Genomic DNA, 22125 nt, shown 5'->3' with positions numbered 1-22125 from the left:
CTCATCAGATCAACAACAATAATTGCAAATCAATCACATACCAGGGTTGTTATTGTTGTTTAAATGCTTTTTTTTCATGCGCCTGTCACATAGCAACACTCCTGAATGATTATACAGAATATACAGATACATTATACAGAATTGTCAGATCCACTTCCAGAATTGCACCTGGTATTGTTAGCCGTGTTTGTAACACCTACTGTTGGGTGTTACTATACTATTTCCATTGTTTACTTGAACGTCTCTAACCATCCTGTCTTTTCTCTGGTATGGCTGACGGATTGTTATGTTTGTACACGCATTGAGAGGATTCCTGTGTTACTTGTTTTAAGTTTACTGTGTGGTGTTTGACTGTGGTTAGGGCTTTGGCTGTCATGAAATGTTTTCAGCCGGAGATTGTCGAGCATATAACTGCCGGTCTCACTGTAATTGACCGTAAAAGAACATAAACATGTTTAGCATCTCCTGGCTTCCACGCATAGCCTACAAGCCACTGAAGCAAAAGTTTTGGAATGTTACATTTTGAAAAAGTCTAATAAATCCATGTAATATAGCCTCCACCTTCACAATAAATCCATGATTTATTTTAGATAGGTCTAAAAAAAAAAAACATGATATGAAGAAAATGTAGTCTATTTCAGAAGGACAGAATAGCATACTCTGAGTTGTCCTTATGTTCGGCCCTGATATTGCTATGCTATATGGCTGTGGGCTACACTAGTTAATTTAGCAGACAAAATTGGCTTAGAATTCCATGTCATAATTAAAAAAAAAAAATTATAGTATGAAGAATACAATTGAACAAAGCTGAATAAAATAGAAAGGATATTTTCTCCAAAAGATTTCCAGGGAAGTGCGCACATGCGGCTATTCTGTGTTGATAGGCTAACAAAGAAACAGGTCCTCCTATATGCTTAATTTTGAGTTATTCATGCAACTTAATTGTGATACAAACTTTGTGCTATATATTTAGATTTTTCAAACATTCCAAGGCTGAATAATGCGACTCTAATTATGATTATTTTTTTAAGTCACATGAAAGGCATTGGGTCTGCTTTGTTTCTTTTGCAGGCTGCAAATTCCGTCAGTGTCTCATTCACAATTTGACAAGCACTTGATCATATTCTCACCAGGCCTTGAATTTCCTGAATTTCCCAGCGGCACCCCCCTTGTCTGACCATAATGCCCCATAAAAAAAAATCATGCCTTTTGCGGCTAAAATGGCCGTTGTGCCCGTGGGCTGAATATAATAATTATAATTCCCTTCTTCCGGCTGCCGTGCCTCGAAGCACCTCTCACTCATATAGCTCTCTCAGATATCAAACTGCTCTTCATGTGATCGGGTCATTCTCACAGTCATCTCAGCTAAGAAGTAGGCTACAAGTGAAGACAGACACTTTGGGGATGTAAATTCCGAGGTGCATTTTGAAGATGTTCGATGAGCTGTCAACATCTAGCCTACTTTCTGTCAGTCAACAAGATGAGTAGGCCTTACGAACAGCAAACGCACTAGCCTATGACAATCTACTATCCCCCAGAGGTCAACTTGTCCTTCTGTGCAATAAATACATATTTTAAACAGTCTGGGACAGTTGTAGGATGGGATAGATCCCAAATTAATACAACCACTCACATTAAAATGTTTTAAAGCAATGAGGCTGATGCAACAGATCAGAACGTTTAGCTTAAAAGGTTGATAAACTCTTTGGCTATTTCTTCACATGAAAAGCGCAGCAATGCGCACATGGCTGTACGCTGTAAGCGCGTTACAATTAGCGGGAAAACACTGTTCTCAAAAGTGACCACAAATGCAATTTTGCATGTAATGCTTTATTATAAAGATGCATTTTTATGGTGAAAATCTGACAGCATTTTAGGATCAAGCATAAATTGTCAGGCCTCCCGGGTGGCGCAGTGTTCTGAGGCTAGCTGTGCCACCAGAGATTCTGGGTTCGAGCCCAGGCTCTGTTGTAGCCGGTCGCGACCGGGAGGCCCATGGGGCAGCGCACCATTGGCCCAGCGTCATCCGGGTTAGGGAGGGTTTGGCCGGCAGGGATATCCTTGTCTCATCGCGCACTAGCAACTCCTGTGTCGAGCCGGGCGCAGTGCACGCTGACCAGGTCACCAGGTGTACGGTGGTTCCTCCGACACATTGGTGCGGCTGGCTTCCGGGATGGATGTGCATTGTGTCAAGAAGCAGTGCGGCTAGGTTGAGTTGTGTTTCGGAGGACACTTGGCTCTCGACCTTCGCCTCTCCAGAGTCCGTACGGGAGATGCAGCGATGAGACAAGACTGTAACTACTACCAATTGGGGGGAGAAAAAAAAAAGCATAAATTGTCTCTTAGGCTCTACACCGGTTGTAAAGCGGATTAATGTGCTTAAATTTTGTTGTTGTTGATTTACTGCCCACGCTGGGCATCATTCACAAGTGATAATACATCATTCACAAGTGATAGGCAAATATTGTCACCCATCAGACTATTCTTAATTTAATTTTGCCTTTACAAATACTAAATAATATAAATGTATGTGTGCAATTAGTTTTGATTTGTCTCGGAACGGGGGCAGGGGGAAAAAATACATGTCGTTGATGCACTTTTTTAGCGAATGGAGGATGCTTTTCCCATGGTTCATGTTCATGCCAGGTAGACTATACTCCTGTTGTAAAGCAAAGCAATTAGGAAAGTTGATAAATAAATATAGTAGGCCTAGCCTATAGAAAGCTGATGGATTGATTGAAAACAAATGCATTGATGTCAGAGTGATTAGACGGACAATAGAGTGCTGAGTACCAGGCAGTTAGCAAATTTGGTAGGCCACTAATGACCATCGGCAGCATTTGAAAAAATATATATATTTCACCTTTATTTAACCAGGTAGGCAAGTTGAGAGCAAGTTCTCATTTACAATTGCGACCTGGCCAAGATAAAGGAAAGCAGTTTGACACATACAACGACACAGAGTTACACATGGAGTAAAACAAACATACGGTCAATAATACAGTATAAACAAGTCTATATACGATGTGAGCAAATGAGGTGAGATAAGGGAGGTAAAGGCAAAAAAAAGGCCATGGTGGCGAAGTAAATACAACATAGCAACACAGCAAGACTAATTACCATGACTAAATGGTCACGTGGAATTTGACTGCGGTCATGTAATAAGGCCACCGTAAAAGCCCCAACTGTGGTGCGTTTTATGGAGGTGACTGACTCACATCTCACCTCTGGTTTGTGTCTATGACAGGACTCCTTTGACAGGGATCAGTGACTTCACCTCCACTAAGAACCGGATCATTCAGCTGTGTCTGGAGCTCACCTCCACTGTTCAGAAGGTTTGTTCTCTAATAATCACTATTCACTCTCATGAGGTTTCATAGGACTTTGGGAAGGCTATAATGTAACAACTTTTGTGGGTTTGAGAAATTAGCATGACGGATCTTGTAAATGTCTTTCATGCTTGTAGTCAACACCGAAATACACACAGAGCCTTTCTCATGAACATAAAAGCAAAACATCTCTGAGAAAATTCTCTGTGGTTTCAAAGTTAGCCCATCTTACAATAACGTCTGTGAAAGGAGACCTTAAAAACCCCGCATGAGAGGCTACTTAATTTGCTCTATTACACATTCAGGTGGAGTTCAAATAGGAAGTGTTCGCTGAAGGTGTGCCCTATTCAGACACACACCACAGGATGCAATAAGAGCAGGACCACTGACAGTTCAAAGCACGTATGTTTCCACTGAAGATCCCTCCACCAGCAGCACGTGGAAGGAGGAAAGATCAAAACGTGTTTAGTAGCCCAATTTTGCTGTCCTCCACAAAACCCCATAGTGAAGGATAGAGCCTGTGTCTCAAATGGCACCCTTTTCACTATTTAGTGTACTACCTTTGACCAGGGCCCATAGGTTCCGGGTTAAAAGTAGCGCATTAAATAGGGAATAGGATACAGAGTCGGAGCAGTGTCCTCACTACTCCCCATAGTTAAGAACTGTCATGCAATCATCTTGTCACACTGTTTATAGGGAGTTGTTATTTAAGTGCCCACAAGAACCATCGTCCCTGTATATCTGGGCAACTTTTGCATTCCTGTTTGCGTTCACTCCCCAGTGTTTTATTTCACAAATACTTGTCCACCACTGTGTAGCTTGAGTGTTTTGACTGTAGCATCTTCTCACATATACTTCTGTCCTTAATTGCAGGACTGCACAGTTTATGAGATGGAGGAGAAGATACTACAAGTAGTAAGTAATGGTTCCTCTTTTTATCTCTGGTTTGGACTCTGTTTACCAGTTCAGCCCCGGAGCTTCAAAATAAACTCAAACGCACACAGATATACACACAGGCATACATGCAAGGAAGCACACTCACACATACAGTACCCCCAGGCATGCATGTACATATGCACGCACACACACACACACACGCACGCAAACACACACACACACACACACACAGTCTTGTATAACTCACCTTCTGGGGATACAATTCAGTCCCATTTAAAATCCTATTTTCCCTGAATCCTAAACCTAACGCTAACTCTAAAACTAACCTCTAAACCTAACGCTAACGCCAAAACCTAACCTTAACCCTAAACAGCCTCTAACCCTAAAACTAACCGTATCTCCTAACCTAATTCTAACCCAAACACTAGTTCTAACCTTAACCTTGTGGGGACTAACAAAATGTCCCCAATTGGTCAAATGTTTGTTTACTATTCTTGTGGGGAAGCACACACACATACAAACACACATACACAAACAAACACACACTTCCCTTTTACAGTCATCCTTGTGATGTGGGCTGTGTTCCCGTATGAGTGTAGGGCTTTATTTATACAAATGACACCATATTCCCTATATAGTGCACTATTTTTGACCCTATAAGTCCTGGGCAAAAGTAATGCACTACATAGAGAATAGGGTGCCATTTGGGAGGCATCCCAGTTCCGTGATGGTCCACAGAAGCCCTGCTTCCACATCCTGTGTTAGATAACACTGCCAAAGGGGCCGTTTGTTCACACAGTCAGCTAAAAACTTCATTAACTAACCGATAATATTATTTTGGATTATCTGCAGTTTCCCTCAGAGCCTGACCCGATGTATCACCTCAGCCTCCCATGCTAGGCTGTTTACTGCCAAGTTGTACAATGCTAATGCAAGTCTTTCTCTGACCTCCGTGGTCTGTGTCAGGCCTCCGTGTTCTGTAGAGCTCTCCAGGAACAAACAGCTCCCTTTGTTTTGACGATCCAAACTACAGCCTCACACACCAAGTAATGACAACGTTATGGCATCATGCCTTGTAGGAGACCCTACCCGTCTGACGAAATTAGGACACCTTGTGGCGCAACTGACGTGTCCCACGACACGTTTTTATCAGAAGACAAATCCAAAGCAAAAGAATGTGCCACATACCCTGTGAAAAATTATCATTTTCAATTCAATGAGGGCAGTGTACAGAGATACAAGCACAAGGCAAAGTAACACCCATGCTTAAATGCCTTTTGAAAGAACCCTTGTCCCTCCCCTCTCCTGAATTTTAGCTCCATGAATGACCACACACCAGAGATCCACCACACCAAAGTCCTCACCAAAATAGCTCTTGTGCATACATTGGGAGGCAGTGTCTTGTGAACGAGATTACAACAACAATGGTTATTTCCCAATCCAGTGAAATCTATTGGTGTTATGAGACATTGTAGCTGAGTGTATTCTGTTATATGTTCCATTCCAGTCTGTGGCTCTGAACGTAATCTGTGAGCAGACAATGAGGATGACCTCCGACCCTCAGAAGAGTCAGTCGGCCTGTCTGGAGGAGGTCCACATCACCAACGTCAGACCTGGAGAAGGACTGGTGAGAAGAGTTAGCATGCGTCCAAAGTGGCACCATATGCCCTATATAGTGCACTACTTTTGACCAGGGCCCATAGGGATCTTACACGTTCAGCCCAAGCTAGATGTACTGTTTGAAATCTCAGTCTCTGAGATCGATTGCTTCTTCCTTATGTTGCCCTGGATCTTCTCAGGGGATGTATATCAAATCCACCTACGACGGGCTTCACGTCATCACTGGAACCACAGAACATGTGAGTATCCCGTCCATTCTGATAGTAGTAGTCCAAGATGGTCTGGAGGGATCCAGTCAGGGTGAATGAACTCAGAGGATGAGCATATAAACATCCCCGATCTATCACCCTCTGTCCTCCAGTCTCCGGCAGACAGAACACACAGGATCCATGCTGGAGACGAGGTCATCCAGGTCAACAAGCAGACAGTGGTAGGTGGTTCTTCTTCACTACCCCCTATTGATCAATTGTACCACTTACCCAGGGCAGAGAGAGATCTGGTTTTTTTTCTGTTTAATCTTGCCCAACAAGAAAGCCAGGCAGATGATAGCTCGTTTAATTGCAGCATGAGAGTACAGTCGCAAATGGAAATGGGTTGTTGATGGGGTGTGTTGATAGTTGTGACGATGTTGGTTATGATGAGGGCTGGGATGCTGGCTGTGTCTGACGAGCTGGCGTCCAATCTGTCTGTCTTTGGTGTCTCCAGGTGGGCTGGCAGCTGAAGAACCTGGTGGGTAAGCTGAAGGCGGACACCGCCGGCGTTAGTCTGGTGGTGAAGAAGAGGCCCTCGGGTACCTGTAGCTTCACCCCGGCCCCCCTAAAGAACATGCGCTGGAGGCCCCCCCTGGTGCAGGTAGAGCCCCATCACACACACACACACACAGTTGATTGAAGAACACCTGTAGGGCAGGTAGACCATCTTCCCTTATCCCCCTTTGATATCCTAGTGTTGAATCAATTCTGGATGTATTTTCATCTGTCACCATAGGTGTGAAATATGTGTGTGTGGTATCCCAAAGCTGTTTCTTTTTGGTGGGGTTTGACAAGAGAGGACCAACTCCTCAGTTCCTCAGCCAACCAGGCTGCGTCTTCCACTGGGTGGGTTGTAAGGGTGAACAACGAATCCCTTCTTCCCCTCTTTCTTAAAAGAAAAAAGAAAAAAGAACAGCACAAAGTCCGAGCATGTACTGATGTCAGACGTGTTTTGAACGTGACTCATGTTCACAGAGACAATGGGTCTAATGTGACCTAATAGGCTCTGTTCAGGATGTGTGTTTCAAATAGATTGCATAGTGCTTAAATGTCAGTTGTGGGCTGAGTCAGTGTGCCCCGAATACCCTCTAATCTTCGAGTCCAGAGAGATCTCTCGTCTAAGAGTCTTACTGTCTACACCTCGTCTCTTAGTTCACCGTTAGAGGCTACACTCCGCCCAGACCTAACAAAGGTCACACATTGGTTTTGAGACAGACAAACACAAAAAAAATGGACCCTGTAAAGCCTTTTAGATCTGTTTATGTAATTACAGTAATCTAAAAAGGACTTTATTCCTGCGTTAGGGACAATATTGGACCTTGGGAAAGAGCTGAGAACCTCTGAAGTCGGCAGGAAGCAATTAAAGGTTTTAAAAAAAAACAACCTTGTTGCGTAATAAGTCGTCTGCTAAGTGTAGTGTGTCCATGCCAGGTCTCAGGTCCTCACAGTCGTACTAAACCAGGCCACTATTGGTGGATTTACCAAACGAAAGTTAGCTTAATTAGAAATAACGCCATATTACGTAATGGTAGTGTTTCATTTAGCTGACACAGTGTACTTGTAGAGAATGTTCTCTGGTTTTAACAGCTAAACTGCCTCACACATTTAACACATATCTCTGCCATGGGTATCAGTGACTTTACATGACAACATTTTTGTACGATCTTTCTTCTAAAAACAAGTATTTTGTTGTTTCGTGTATTAGAGTGCCCCCAGTATGCCCAAGATCCAGTCTCCAAAACATGCCCCCTCTGAAGCCCTCATGAAGAAAGAGAAGCAGACCAATCTGGACCTGTTTATCCCTCCTCCCCCCACTGTCCCATACACCCCACGGTGAGTGTCTGAGTCAATCAGTCACTTATACAGTCTGTCTGTCTCTCTGTCTTTGTACCCATCATTGTATTTATCACAGGAGACTGGTGGGAGGAGCCATAGGAGGACGGGCTCATTGTAATGGCTGGAATTGAATAAATAGCTCCTCTCACCAGCCTCCTCTAGAACTCACATTAGTGCTCTGTTAGCTGACCTTGACATTTCCCTTCTTTTCCACCTCATAATCCGCTCATCGAAGGGATGGGAAGCCTAAAGTGAGTGTGAAGGTCCAACTGAGACCAAAGGGTTCTCAGTCTCCTAACTCCTTCCTGGATGAGGGTAGACGACGCTTCACCATCGCAGACTATGACAACAAGATCAAAGTCTGTCCTCCCCCTGAGCCCAACATCCAACCAGCCCCAGTAGCCCGCCTGAGACAACGGACCTCCACAAGGGGTCAGTACCTCACGCTCGCACACACAAGCACACACCAACAAGAACCCCAGCTAGCACATTTGGTTCCTTGCAAGTTGTGGGAACTAGTGACGCGTAGGTTGACTCATAACTTGCATTACATTTTCTCCCCGGTCCCTAAATGTCTTTGCTAGGTGAAAGAAGCAGAGATGACAGAGAAAGTTTTACAGATGTTAACTAGATTGATGCATTCATTATATCATTTATGACATTATTCTGGTGAGCAAGTGTTTATTTAGTCTTCTAGGGCAACATATAATGACAGAAGAGAAGCTGCCTGTATCTAAGTATAGTTAACTAACAAATAGCCTACCAAAATGTTGGAAATTATAAGAAGATCCATTCCTGCACCCCCACTCAGAAAGATTGATGAGATTGATATTGGCATAAGTAGAAATTACAGAACATTTGAACTCTACTTTACAGGTAAACAGCGGCCCCTGTCCATGCCTGTAGACTCGTGTTTGGGCATGTCGGATTCGTCCTCCAGACCCTGGCCTCAAGGGAGGAAAGGTAAGCATGCTACAGCTACAGTACACCTGCCTGGTTGAAACACCGCCAAAACAAAGCAGCGCAGTAACTCAGAATGTGTCCCAAATGGTACCAAATTCCCTAAATAGTGCACTACATTTCACCAGAGCCCATCTGGCTCTGGTCAAAGGTAGTGCACTATTTACGGAATAGCTCAGCTAGCACATTTGGTTCCTTGGAAGTTGTGGGAACGTACGTTTTTGGTTTCCCGTTGGTTCTGGGAACAAAGCCATACGTTTCCTGACCGGTAAAACTGAATGTTTTTTTTTACATTTTGAGAACGGAAGTGAACATTTTGCCTGTTCTGGGAATGTTCATTTTTAGGTTAAAGGGAGGTTCTGAGAACCTTTTACTATGGTTCCCTGAAAGATTTCCTGGGAGGCTTTATTAACGTTCTGAGAACAGAAATGATAGGTTATTTAATGACATTCTGAGAACATGTTTCGATAAAACTTTTAATAACATTGCTACCTTAGTTTGGGTTAACTGTTTTAAGCTCCAAGCACAGATAGGACACATGGATACTAATTTGCTTAGGTATTAATTATGCCAAATTTGAACACTACCAACAAAAGGAGCTGATCAAAAGCGGGGGAAGGGAGCTTAAAGGGACCTAATTCGGTCTCAATTACCAATTTCCAAGGGAGATAAACGAACATGGTAAGAGACTGTATCTGGTACAAAGGCAACGAAGGGAGAAGGGTTCTCATTGTGGACAAACTCTTTATAGATGGACAGCTATTCCGAGACAGCTCCATAACACCATGGCTGATTCTCAATTCTACAGAGACTTCAGGTTATAAAAAAAAGAAAGTATGGGAACTGTAAAAATATCTGAACACTATGAAGTGGATATGAACACACACATACTCAATTACAAGCTTGCCTACACATATGGACTTATACATACACACACACACACCTGAGCTCGCTCTCTTCTCTCACTATCTTTCTCTCTTTTCCCTTCTCTCTCTCCCTCTCTATCCATTATTGAGAACTGTTTTATAATTTAATGTGTTTATTGTTTGTCTATCTTTTTTTATGTATTTGTCTACAAGTTTATAAATGTTTACAACAAGCAAGGGGAAGATATCAGAATAGGGACATTGGGGAATAATAACATATTGTACGGAATACATTTGTTCTGAGTAATGCAAGGTCTCTTTCATGATCATGTGAAACGTCAATTGCTATGGAATTGCTGGGATGTGTTTTCCAATGATGTTTGAGGTAATTAAGATGGAACTATGACGGTGATACGATATGGAATACAATTATCACCATGAATATTAAGGCTATACGCACAACATATTACACACATATACATTTAACTATGCAAATTGGCAGAGTTATTATTTATTTGGACATCACGCATTATAGTCTTACTCTTATACAGACATCGTACACACTCTCACAAAATCACATGCAATATCATACACATCAACCTACTCAGATTTACTAGACACATAATATCTTGTCTCAATTTTCTAACATCTGTGGCATTGGCAAACAGGCAAGGCAATAAAACAAATATTGCTAGAACCTATTTCTTGAATTCTAAATATCAGACATTTGAAAGCACTAATTTTGACCATCATAATACCTCTGATGGCAGTAACTTTACAAGCACTAACTATGGTCAATTTAGACTGAGAATAGTATCTAGCTATGGTAAGGGTCGAAATAAGTATAGCCAGTTATAATTGTAATGGTTTAGCAGATTATAAAAAAAGAAGATCAGTCCATGCCCATGGCTAAAAGAAAAGGAATATAACATATACTGGAAACTCACTCTACCGCCATAGATGAAGTTACGTGGAAAAAGGAATGGGGTGGAGAAATATTTTTCTGTCATGGACAAAGGAACTCAAAAGGAGTGATGATAGTAATTAACAAAAATTTCTGAATGTGCAAACAGGAATGATTCGCAAGGAAGGTGGATCCTTTTGAATATGAAAATGGATGAAAAAAAGATTTGGCTCATTAATCTATATGGTCCAAATCATGGTGATCCATACATTTTTAAAAACATTTATACCAATTTATTGAACTTACAGGCAACAAATGATCAAATCCTTATGGTAGGAGACTATAACACAGTGTTAAGTACCTCAATGGACCATAAAGGTAATCTACAAACTATCATCACCGTGCCCTTAAGGAAATCACAAATATTATGGACACATTAGAAATAGTGGATATTTGGAGACTAAAAAACCCTGACTTAGAGAGAGATATGGAGGAGACTTAACTTCTTGACGCACCCAACCAGTTAGCGGGATCATTTTCATCAACACCCGCTGAATTGCAGCACACCAAATTCAAATTAAATTACTAAACATATTTCATTTTTATGAAATCACAAGTGCAATATAGCAAAAAAACAGCTTAGCTTGTAGTTAATCCACATGGCGTGTCAGATTTCAATACAGCTTTTCGGCGAAAGCGTAACAAGCGTTTATGTAAGAATATCTCTCTTAGTAGACAAAATATTATAAACACCGAGCAGCCAAGTAGATTGGTCACGAAAGTCAGAAAAGCAATAGATTAAATTGCTTACCTTTGATGATCTTCGGATGTTTGCACTCACAAGACTCCCAGTTACACAATAAATGTTCCTTTAGGTTCCATAAAGATTATTTTTATATCCAAAATACCTCAATTTGTTTGGCGCGTTATGTTCAGAAATCCACAGGCTCGAGGGGTCATGACATCGCAGACGAAAATTCCAAATAGTATCCGTAATATCCACAGAAACATGTCAAACGTTTTTATAATCAATCCTCAGGTTGTTTTAAAAATATATAATCGATAATATATCAACCGGGACTGTTGCTTTTTTAATAGGAGAGGGAGAGACAATGGCTGCCCCACTCTGTTGCGCAAGCAAAACTCTGCGAACACCCAGCTATTCACTGACACGATGTTATCTTTCTCGCTCATTTTTCAAAATAAAAGCCCAAAACTATGTCTAAAGACTGTTGACACCTTGAGGACGCCATAGGAAAAGGAATCTGGTTGATATCCCTTTAAATGGAGCGAAGGCAGGCTATGGAACATGGAGCTTTCAAAATAGAAACCACTTCCTGGTTTGATTTTCCTCAGGTTTTCGCCTTCAATATCAGTTCTGTTATACTCACAGACAATATTTTGACAGTTTTCTATCCTAATCTGACAATTATATGCATATTCTAGTTTCTGGGCCTGAGAAATAGGCCGTTTCAAATTGGTACGTTTTTTAGCCAAAAACGAAAATCCTGCCCCCTACACTCAAGAAGTTAATCAAGCTAGTCGTCTTGACTACTTTCTTGTCTCTTTCTCTCTTGCATCAAAGGTTTAAAAAAGTTTTAATAGGAGACAGAATGCGATCAGATCATCATCTAATTGGCATTCACATAACTCTTATAGATTCTCCACGTGGACAGGGATATTGGACATTTTATCAAAATGGCAGCAGAGTACTGGAAGGAAAGGCGGCCGAAGAAGGAATTGGCTCTGGGGGTGACCAGTGAAATATACCTGCTGGAGCACGTGCTAAGGTTTGGTGCTGCTATGGTGACCAGTGAGCTGAGATAAGGCAGGGCTTTACCTAGCAAAGACTTATAGATGACCTGGAGCTGGTGGGTTTGGCGACGAATATGAAGCGAGCCAACAAGGGCACAGTATATGGGGCTTTGGTGACAAAACGGATGGCACTGTGATAGCAAATTGGATGCAGTCTAAGTAGAGTGTTGGAGGCTATTTTGTAAATGACATCTAAATGACATTTTGTAAATGACATCACTGAAGTCAAGGATCGGTAGGATAGTAAGTTTTACGAGGGTATGTTTGGCAGCATGCGTGAAGGATGCTTTGTTGCGAAATAGGAAGCCGATTCTAGATTTAATTTCGGATTGGACATGCTTAATGTGAGTACAGGTAGATAGCAATAAAAACGATACTACAGAGATACAAAATAAGTTAGATGAAAAACAAAAAGAACTAGAGGAACTTATTCAAGAATGATCTAATGTAATCTGTTATAAAAGAAAGCAAACTGGATGGAATATAGAGAAAAAACATTTTTCCTGAATCTCCAATACAGGAACGCTAACAAAATTTGCATAAACTCGTTACTGAAGACAGAGACATCTATGATTCTCCAAATTATATTAAAAGACAAAGCTAATTATTTTAGGCAGATATTCTCTTTTCCGTCTCATCCTCTCCCACTGAATGAAAATTACGGTAAGGAATTCTTTCCAAATAATATAAAAAAAATGGAAAATTATCAAATGTACTGAAAGATCAGTGCAAAGGCCAAATTACAGAGGAATAACTTTTTGAGGCTATTAAATCCTTTCAGTCTGGATAAACCCCAGGGCTTGATGGCATACCGGTAGAGACTAAAAGCTCCATTGTTAGATTGTTTTAACTAATCCTATAGCAATGGTAGTCTGTCAGGTACTCAGCAGGAAGGTCTGATTTCTCTATTATTAAAACAAGACCCAGATGGCAAATATAAAGATCCAGTCTATCTAAAAAACTGGAGGCCCCTTACACTTTAATGTTGTGATTCAAAAATACTAGCACTCAGAATTAAAAGGGTTTTACCAGGTTTTGTTCATCCTGATCAGACAGTTTTTTTTACATGGATGATACATTCGAGATAATATACGACAACTACTAGAAGTAATAGAACATCATGAAACATCTAAGAAGCCAGGCCTGGTATTTTGAAAAGGCATTTGATAAAGTAAGACTGGATTTTATTTATAAATGCCTGGATTTTTTCAATTTCGGTAATTCTCTTATAAAATGGGTAAAAATAATGTAAAGCAACTCCAGGTGTAAAATACTACATAATGACTACTTCTCAGAGAGTTTTGAAATTGTCAAGAGGAGTTAAACAAGGGTGTCTGCTGTCACCATATCTATTTGTTATGTCCATCGAAATGCTAGCTATTAAAATCAGATCCAATAACAACATTAGAGGATTAGAAATTGAAGGCTTAAAAACAAAGGTGTCCATGTATGCCGATGACTCAGGTTTTATATTAAGTCCGCAAGCTAGATAACTTTTCTGTACTCTCTGGACTAACACACAATTATGATAAGTGCACAATATTATGTATTGGATCTTTAAAAAATATAACTTTTACATTATCCTGCAGTTTACCTATAAAATGGGCTAATGGTGAAGTAGACATACTTGGTATTCATATCACAAAAGATATAAGTAAGCTCTCCTCAATGAATTTCAATAGAAAACTTGTCCAAATAGACAAGACCCCGCAACCATGGAGAGGTAAATACCTGTCTATTTATGGAAAAATTGCCCTGATTAACTCCTTAGTCATATCTCAGTTTACTCACTTACTTATGGCCCTGCCTACTCCTGATGATTCATTTTTCAAATCATATGAGCAAAAAATATTTTGCTTTATCTGGGACGTTAAACCAGACAAAATGAAACGTGCCTATCTATAAACGTCCCTTTTTCAGGACCTTGTCTTTCAAAGATAATTCATAAAAATCCAAATAACTTCACAGATCTTCATTGTAAAGGGTTTAAACACTGTTTCTCATGCTTGTTCAGTGAACCATAAACAATTAATGAACATGCACCTGCGAAACGGTCATTAAGACACTAACAGCTTACAGACGGTAGGCAATTATGGTCACAGTTGTGAAAACTTAGGACACTAAATAGGCCTTTCTACTGACTCTGAAAAACACCAAAATAAAGATGCCCAGGGACCCTGCTCATCTGCTTGAACGTGTCTTAAACATGCTGCAAGGAGGCTTGAGGACTGCAGATGTGGCCGTGCGTTACAGGGAAGACATTCTCCTCCCTCATGTGGTACCCTTCCTGCAGACTCATCCTGACATGACCCTCCAGCATGACAATGCCACCAGCCATATTTCTCATTCTGTGCGTGATTTCCTGCAAGACAGGAATGTCAGTGTTCCGCTATGGCCAGCGAAGAGCCCGGATCTCAATGCCATTGAGTACATCTGGGACCTGTTGGATCGGAGGGTGAGGGCTAGGGCCATTCCCCTCAGAAATGTCCGGGAACTTGCAGGTGCCTTGGTGGAAGAGTGGGGTAACATCTCACAGCGAGACCTGGCAAATCTGGTGCAGTCCATGAGGAGGAGATGCATTGCAGTACTTAATGCAGCTGGTGGCCACACCATATACTGACTGTTACTTTTGATAAGATAAGCTTCACTTATTCAAAAGTTTTACTTGAACCCTAAATGGTTATCAAGTAAAAAAAACTCATCCATTGTTTAAAAATTGCCTTTTTGTCTTTGTGCAGATTGTCATGTCTAATTTTCAATTAATTTCAAACAAGCATTGCAGAGCTGGCAACAATTTCAATTTCGTCCCCATGAAAAGATAGAACAAATATTACAACGAATATTATGGTTGAACTCAAATGTGCTGGTTGATAAAATACCTGTATTTATGGGAAAGATGTTGGAAAAGGGTATTTTATTGTAAATTGGAATGGTGAAGTTATGTCCTTCATGGAGTTATCAGAATTGTACGGGAAGGTCTGTTCAATCCAAGAGTACAACCAATTGATTACAGCATTACCCCCAAAATGGAGGAGGCAGGTGGCAGCGGGAGGAGGTAGGGAACTGGTCTGTCTGCCCAATATAAAGGTGTAGCGGCTTTCCTCCTGGGAAGGAGAGGCGGACCAAAATGCAGCGTGGTTATAGTTAATGTTTTTAATAGAAAAACTCAACATGAACATAATACAAAACAATAAACGTGGCAAAACCGAAACAGCCCTATCTGGTGCAACAAACACAAAGACAGGAAACAACCACCCACAAAATACTCAAAGAATATGGCTGCCTAAATATGGTTCCCAATCAGAGACAACGATAAACACCTGCCTCTGATTGAGAACCACTCTAGGCAACCATAGACTTACCTAGACAACTACACTGAACACAACCCCATAAATCTAATAATCCCCTAGACAAGACGAAACACAATAAATCACCCATGTCACACCCTGGCCTAACCAAAATAGTAAAGAAAACACAGATAACTAAGGCCAGGGCGTGACAAGAGGATCAAAACTGGCAGAGGAATAAAAATAGCATAAATAGGAAAGTATACCAGTTTCACTTGAGGACCAGGATGTTGTCAACTGTGCCATACAGATTGCAAAATAGTTGGGAAGAGATTTTTGATGTACCGATTCCATGATACAGGGTGTATGAGTTGATATATAAAACAAAGCAAGATTCAAGACTTTGTGCATTTCAGCTAAAATTATTAAATAGAATTCTTGCCACCAACAAAATGTTGAATATTTGAGGCATAAAATCATGGAAGCTCTGTAGGGTGTGTTGTGAGGATACAGAATCAATAGACCATTTATTTTGGTATTGCCCTCGAGTAACCTGTTTCGGGTCTCAGGTTCAGGAATGTCTGAAAATGCATAGCATTGATGCATAGCATTGATCTAAAATTGACCCTAGAAATAGTACTGTTAGGAGATCTGGAGAGACCGGGTCAGTCAATTACTAATATACTAATACTCTAAGTAAAACTTTTTATCTTCAACTCGCAATCTGTGGATTCTATTCAATTAGATAGATTGAAGTTGTACGTTAAACATCACAGCATAGTTGAAAGATATGTGTTGCTAGAGATATTTTTGTTGCATTGTTGTTTGCTGTTTTCTTCTGTATTTTTATTTTTTCTCTTTAGTTCATTCTCTTGGTTGTTGTTTCTTTGGGAGGTTCTTGGGAGTGGAGTATGGAATTCATTGTATTTTTCTTCTTGGGGGGGGGGGACTGTGGGAGGGGTCTCTAATGGTTGAGGGACAGCAATCGGGGAACTGTGGGGGGATATTGGAGGGTTCAGGTTCACATTTTTTGGCCTGGTTTGAGATCTGTCAACATGCCCTTGAGCTAAGTATTGACCCTGGATGCTTCTGTGTGTCGCTCTGAATGGGAGTCTGTTGGATGATGGATGTAGTTATTGAGTGGCTTCACTGCAAATATATTGAATGTTTCGGATATTCAATAAAGAAAAAGTATTTTTTTAAATTAAACATTTATTTTAGCACGCCATCAGTGAGGCTCAAACCTATGATCTTCTGTTCTCTATCACATATAATTAATCCACTGCGCCACAAGGATGGAGCTATCATGCCGTGTTTTTTTAAACTCATACAAAGCTGTACATTTTAGTCTATTCAAATAGACCCAATTTCAAAGTGAACGAGCATTCATTAAGCTCAAGTCTGGCCAATTAGTGTGTGCGGCCAACACACCTGAACACACTTAACAGGATAGGGTTTTGTTGGCGCTGAGAACTGAATGTATGTGTTTAAATAGAACCAGAAAACTTTATGCTTAAATACTGAAATTCCCACAGAGAACATTGTTTCTTAACGTTCTATGAACTTTCTGGGAACATGACTTCCACGTGAACCATGGGGAAACCTGTATAAAACGTTATGCTGAAGTACTGAAATGCCCACAGAGAACATTGTTTCTTAATAACGTTCTCTGAACTTTCTGGGAACATGACTTCTACTTGAACCATGGGGAAACCTGTATAAAACGTTATGCTGAAGTACTGAAATTCCCACAGAAGAACGTTGTTTCTTAACATTCTTTGAACAATTTGAGAAAATTACTTTAAAATAGAACCCTGAGGAAACCATTAGGAAACGTTATGCTGAAGTATTGAAATTCCCACCTTAGAAACATATGCTTCTCAGAATGTTATGTGCTAGCTGGGTATCCTGCACCATTCCCAGAACATTGTGTTGCATGCAAAATAACCATAGGACAACCACACTCTCATCAACGTCTAACATATGGCTCTCAGAACATTATGTGCTAGCTCTGAGGGTATCATTTGGGACGGAACCTAACTGAGGCTAATCTACTGTTATCAAAATGGCCATTTCACAGGCTTATTTACTCTGCAGAACAAACTGAGGCCGGCTCGGACTGCGTGCCTCGAATTCTTAAGTCGTTGTTCATTAACTTTAGGGTAAGCTCCAGCATAACCACTGTTGATTTTGGCCTCAACTCCTTCTTAGACTGACTTAACCTTGAACAGAGAGGGTTCGGCAGGTGTTGTGTAAGTGCTGATGTAAAAAGGGCTTTATTAAACCATTTGAATAATTGATTGAGATGCCCGTCTGTCTGTCTGTTTACCCCTACAGGAGAGGACATCCTCCACAGATACCTGAGTAACGAGCGGATTGCCACCATCTCTGAGGAGGCCCCGTACTTTCCACTACCCTACAGACCCCTGGAGGGGCGGTCTGGCCAGCTGATCCATGGCGTCGACCACATTAGGGGCTCCCAGTGCTTCATCAATGCTGACTTGCACAACAGCACCACCATCCCATACCGGGAGGCATCATCCAAAAATTCCCCAGCTACGACTGTGATCCCTGCTGCTGCTACTCCCAAACATCCTCCTTCGGAACCCACTTCGATCCTGGGGGGCTGGCTAGCCCGCCTCAGGCTGCTGAGTCATTGACGAGTGCCTCGACCTTGTGGAACATGTCGCCCCCCCCACAGTGCCTTTACCTTGCAATCATCGAATAATGGTCTGGCTACTCTACTCAGTATTCCGACTTACACGTACCAAACCTGGAACGTTCTGTTGGAACTTGGAGCGCTAAAGCAGCCTTTGGAAGCTCTGACGGAAGGTCTTGCTTAATTTCAACACCGCATAATGTAGTGGTAGACCATTTGGTTGGATCTCTTGCTACATTTGAACTCCTCGGGGTGACACATTTTTCGTTTAGATTCAAAATGCTGACAGATTCTGACAGTGTTCCATCTTTTGTGGAGGGATAAAAGAAAATGCCAAGTATAAATAAGTATTATAGAAAATAATTCAGGTTTAGGAAACGTTTGCCTTGCTTCTGTAGGTGAACTCTCCTATGTGTAAACTGTTAAGTTATTTAGTTTGTGTCTGTCTAGAGACTTCTTGTAAATATGTTTAGATCTTTTTCAGAAGTTGATTTGATTTCAGTTGGAATTTGATATAGATACAATGCCTATCATTTTTACTGGAGCTAGTGTGCTTCTCTCTTCATAGTGTTCCATGTTATTATGCGCTGGAAATGACTGCCAGAGTTGGCCTTTTTTTAAGCTACCGTGTGTCCAGTGCTGTAACAAACCGTGTCAGTGTGTGTGCATGCGTCCGTGAGTGTGTGTGTATGTGTGTGTGTGTGTGAGTGAGTGACCGAGCGTCCGTGAGTGTGCGTGTCCGTGCGTGTGTGTGAGTGAGCGTCCGTGTGTGTGAGTGAGCGTCCGTATGTGTGTGTGTGTGAGCGTCCGTGCGTGTGCGTCCGTGCGTGTGTGTGTGTGTGTGTGAGCATCCGTGCCTGTGTGTGTGAGTGAGCGTCCGTGTGTGTGTGAGTGAGTGTCAGTGCGTGTGTGAGTGAGCGTCCGTGCGTGCGTGTGTGTGTGAGTAAGTGAGCGTCAGTGTGTGCATATTTTTGTGTAGTTCAGGTAACATTTTTTAAAAAAAGTGTAACTACTTTATCTCACTAACTGGTTCTCAATAAAGCTGGTGTGACCATTGATGTGTTTCAACACTTACAGGGGGCACTGTTTTGAAGCCACCGCACCTCCATCTTGGCATTCCTCCTCCTTTGTAAAAAATATTTAGGAAGATATGGAAATGCATTTATTAATGTCTACATTTAGTTTTTACCACATTTATTATATTACAGACACCTTAATGCAGACGTCTAAATTATATTATAGCTGCTAAACATAGAAATAAAACATTGAAACATTGTATTTTTTTATACTTAATTAAATACAGTGCCTTGGTCCTTGAAACCTTTAATTGCAATACTGTAGAATTCCGCCAATTCCTATGGAGGACTGCGCCTACTGGGGAGTGCAAATATGGCTGAATGGTGGCTTCAAAGACTCTCAATAGCCAATACATAGAAAACTCAATCCAGGGTTTGTATACATCATTGAGTGTGACTCACTGTGAAACCATAACATGATGTCATGACCAGGAAGACAGTGCCTTAGCAAGAGTAACCATACATACTAAACATATGGAAGAGCTGTGAAGCTTGTCTTAAAGGAGGAAATCAGTGTGGTAATTCCAACAAATAGGTCTCTTTAATATATTTCTGCACCATAGGACAAGTTTTACGCATAAATGTCTAGCAACTCACAAGACTTTGCAAGTGCTTTGCAATATGAATACCTCTGTAATAGTTTCAAAACTATAATAAAAACGTGCAATCCACTTTTGGTTGCATCTTTCTTGTTTGTTCTTTCTTCTCAACAATAATTAGAAAAAGTCATTTTTGAAGTTCTGCAATTATTCTATAATTATCACAATCATCATAGAGTTTGTTGTCGCTTAAAGCTCTGACACTGTTTGATCACAGAAAGGACTATACACGGTATTTCACAATCAGTCTGGAACAGTGGCGTCATTAAGCCTGGGCTTGTTTTTGATGGTAAAATATATATATACAGTGCATTCGGAAGTATTCAGACCCCTAGACTTTTTTCCTAATTTTGTAACGTCACAGTCTTATTCTAAAATGGAAGAAAAAAAATGTTTAGCTCATCAATCTTCACACAATAACCCATAAACTTGAGAAATCTGTGGCATTGTGTTGTGTGACAAAACTGCACATTTTAGAATGGCCTTTTATTGTCCCCAGCACAAGGTGCACCTGTGTAATGATCATGCTGTTTAATCAGCTTCTAGATATGCCACACCTGTCAGATGGATGGATTATCTTGACAAATGAGAAATGCTCACTAACAAGGATGTAAACAAATTTGTGCAAAAACAATTGCATATGGAAAATGTCTGGGATCTTCTATTTCAGCTCATGAACCATGGGAGCAACACTTTACATGTTGCGTTTCTATTTTTTTATCAGTATATTCCGGACTCTGACATTGCTTTGTTTTCTATTGATAGGTATACTGCACGGTTGGAGCTAGAAACATGAGCATTTCGCTGCACCTGCGATAACATCTGCAAAATATGTGTACGCAACCAATAAAATTTGACTCGAATTTGACAGCAACAGCTAAGACACAGACCGCAACAGACAAGACACAGAAGAGGGCAGATGGAGAGAGAACAGAGGCGGGTTGAGCACACACAGTAGACCATCACGTCAAGCTGCTCTATAGATTATAATGAGTTGTATTTATTTGCACAATTTATAAGAGGTGAAATACAGACAGTGGAAAAGTAAAACATGGTTTACAAAGCATTTGCATTTCCAGGACGGGATGAGAGATGAGGGTAGACAAGAGGAAGTAAAATATAATACCAAGAGACAGCAACGGAAGAGCAGTGGTGGAAAAAGTATCAAACTGGCATACTTGAGTAAAAGTAAAGATACCTTAATAGAAAATGACTCAAGTAAAAGTAAAAGTCACCAAGTAAAGTTCTACTTGTGTAAAAGTCAAAAGTCTAAAAGTATTTGGTTTAAAATATACTTAAGTATCAAACGTTAAAGTAAAAGTATAAATCATTTAAAATTCCTTATATTAAGCGAACCAGATTGCACCACTTTCTTGTTTTTTATTTTATTTACGGAAAGCCAGGGACACGCTCCAACATTCAGATATAATTTACAAACAAAGCATGTGTGTTTAGTGAGTCCTCCAGATCAGAGGCAGTAGGGTTGACCAGGTAAGTACGTGAATTGGACTTTTCCTGTCCTGCAAAGCATTCAAAATATAACGAGTACTTTCGGGTGTCAAGGAAAATGTATGGAGTAAAAAGTACAATGTTTTCTTTAGGAATGTAGTAATGGTAAAGTAAAGTACAGATACCCCAAAAAACGACTTATGTGGTACTTTACAGTATTTTTACTTAAGTACTTTACACCACGAGATACCAAGAGATACAACAACAGACGACACAGAGGAAACGATGGAGAGAGGCAGAGGAGGGGTGAGCACACACTAGACTGTATCACCTGTTGGATTCTGGCTTGACATATACTTATTCATGTTACCATACTAGAACTTATTGATTACTTGACATGTATAAGAAATGTATATGTTGGGGGGGGTCAATGAAGGGTGAATAGGAACTTTGTGTATAGAAAGTTACTGGGTGAGATACGGGGAAGTTCCAAAAATGTATATTCTGTTCAAACTTGTTATTGCTGAATATTAATATGAGTAATATAAAGGAGGCGGCAAAGAGCAACAGTCTAGTT

At 40.8% G+C, this 22125-nt stretch overlaps 1 protein-coding gene across 1 annotated transcript in view; it reads left to right on the top strand.

Moving 5' to 3' along the window:
- The window catches only part of cnksr3 (cnksr family member 3), a 42423-nt gene extending 22252 nt beyond the window's left edge, over positions 1–20171 (top strand). Inside the window, exons 4-13 of the mRNA XM_036975624.2 lie at positions 3248–3335; positions 4203–4244; positions 5734–5853; positions 6026–6085; positions 6208–6276; positions 6552–6698; positions 7803–7930; positions 8169–8365; positions 8810–8896; positions 18103–20171. Coding sequence (XP_036831519.1) covers positions 3248–3335; positions 4203–4244; positions 5734–5853; positions 6026–6085; positions 6208–6276; positions 6552–6698; positions 7803–7930; positions 8169–8365; positions 8810–8896; positions 18103–18425 — 1261 coding nt within the window. The 3' untranslated portion in view covers positions 18426–20171. The remainder of the gene's footprint in view (positions 1–3247; positions 3336–4202; positions 4245–5733; positions 5854–6025; positions 6086–6207; positions 6277–6551; positions 6699–7802; positions 7931–8168; positions 8366–8809; positions 8897–18102) is intronic.
- The last annotated feature ends 1954 nt before the right edge of the window (positions 20172–22125 follow it).

The sequence above is a fragment of the Oncorhynchus mykiss genome, chromosome 4 (genome assembly GCF_057628025.1).
Source record: "Oncorhynchus mykiss isolate SJ-2025 chromosome 4, ASM5762802v1, whole genome shotgun sequence".
In the NCBI taxonomy this organism is placed as follows: Eukaryota; Metazoa; Chordata; class Actinopteri; order Salmoniformes; family Salmonidae; genus Oncorhynchus; species Oncorhynchus mykiss.
The sequence above is the reverse complement of the archived record's forward strand: the minus strand, read 5'-3'. Positions and strand labels throughout refer to the sequence as shown.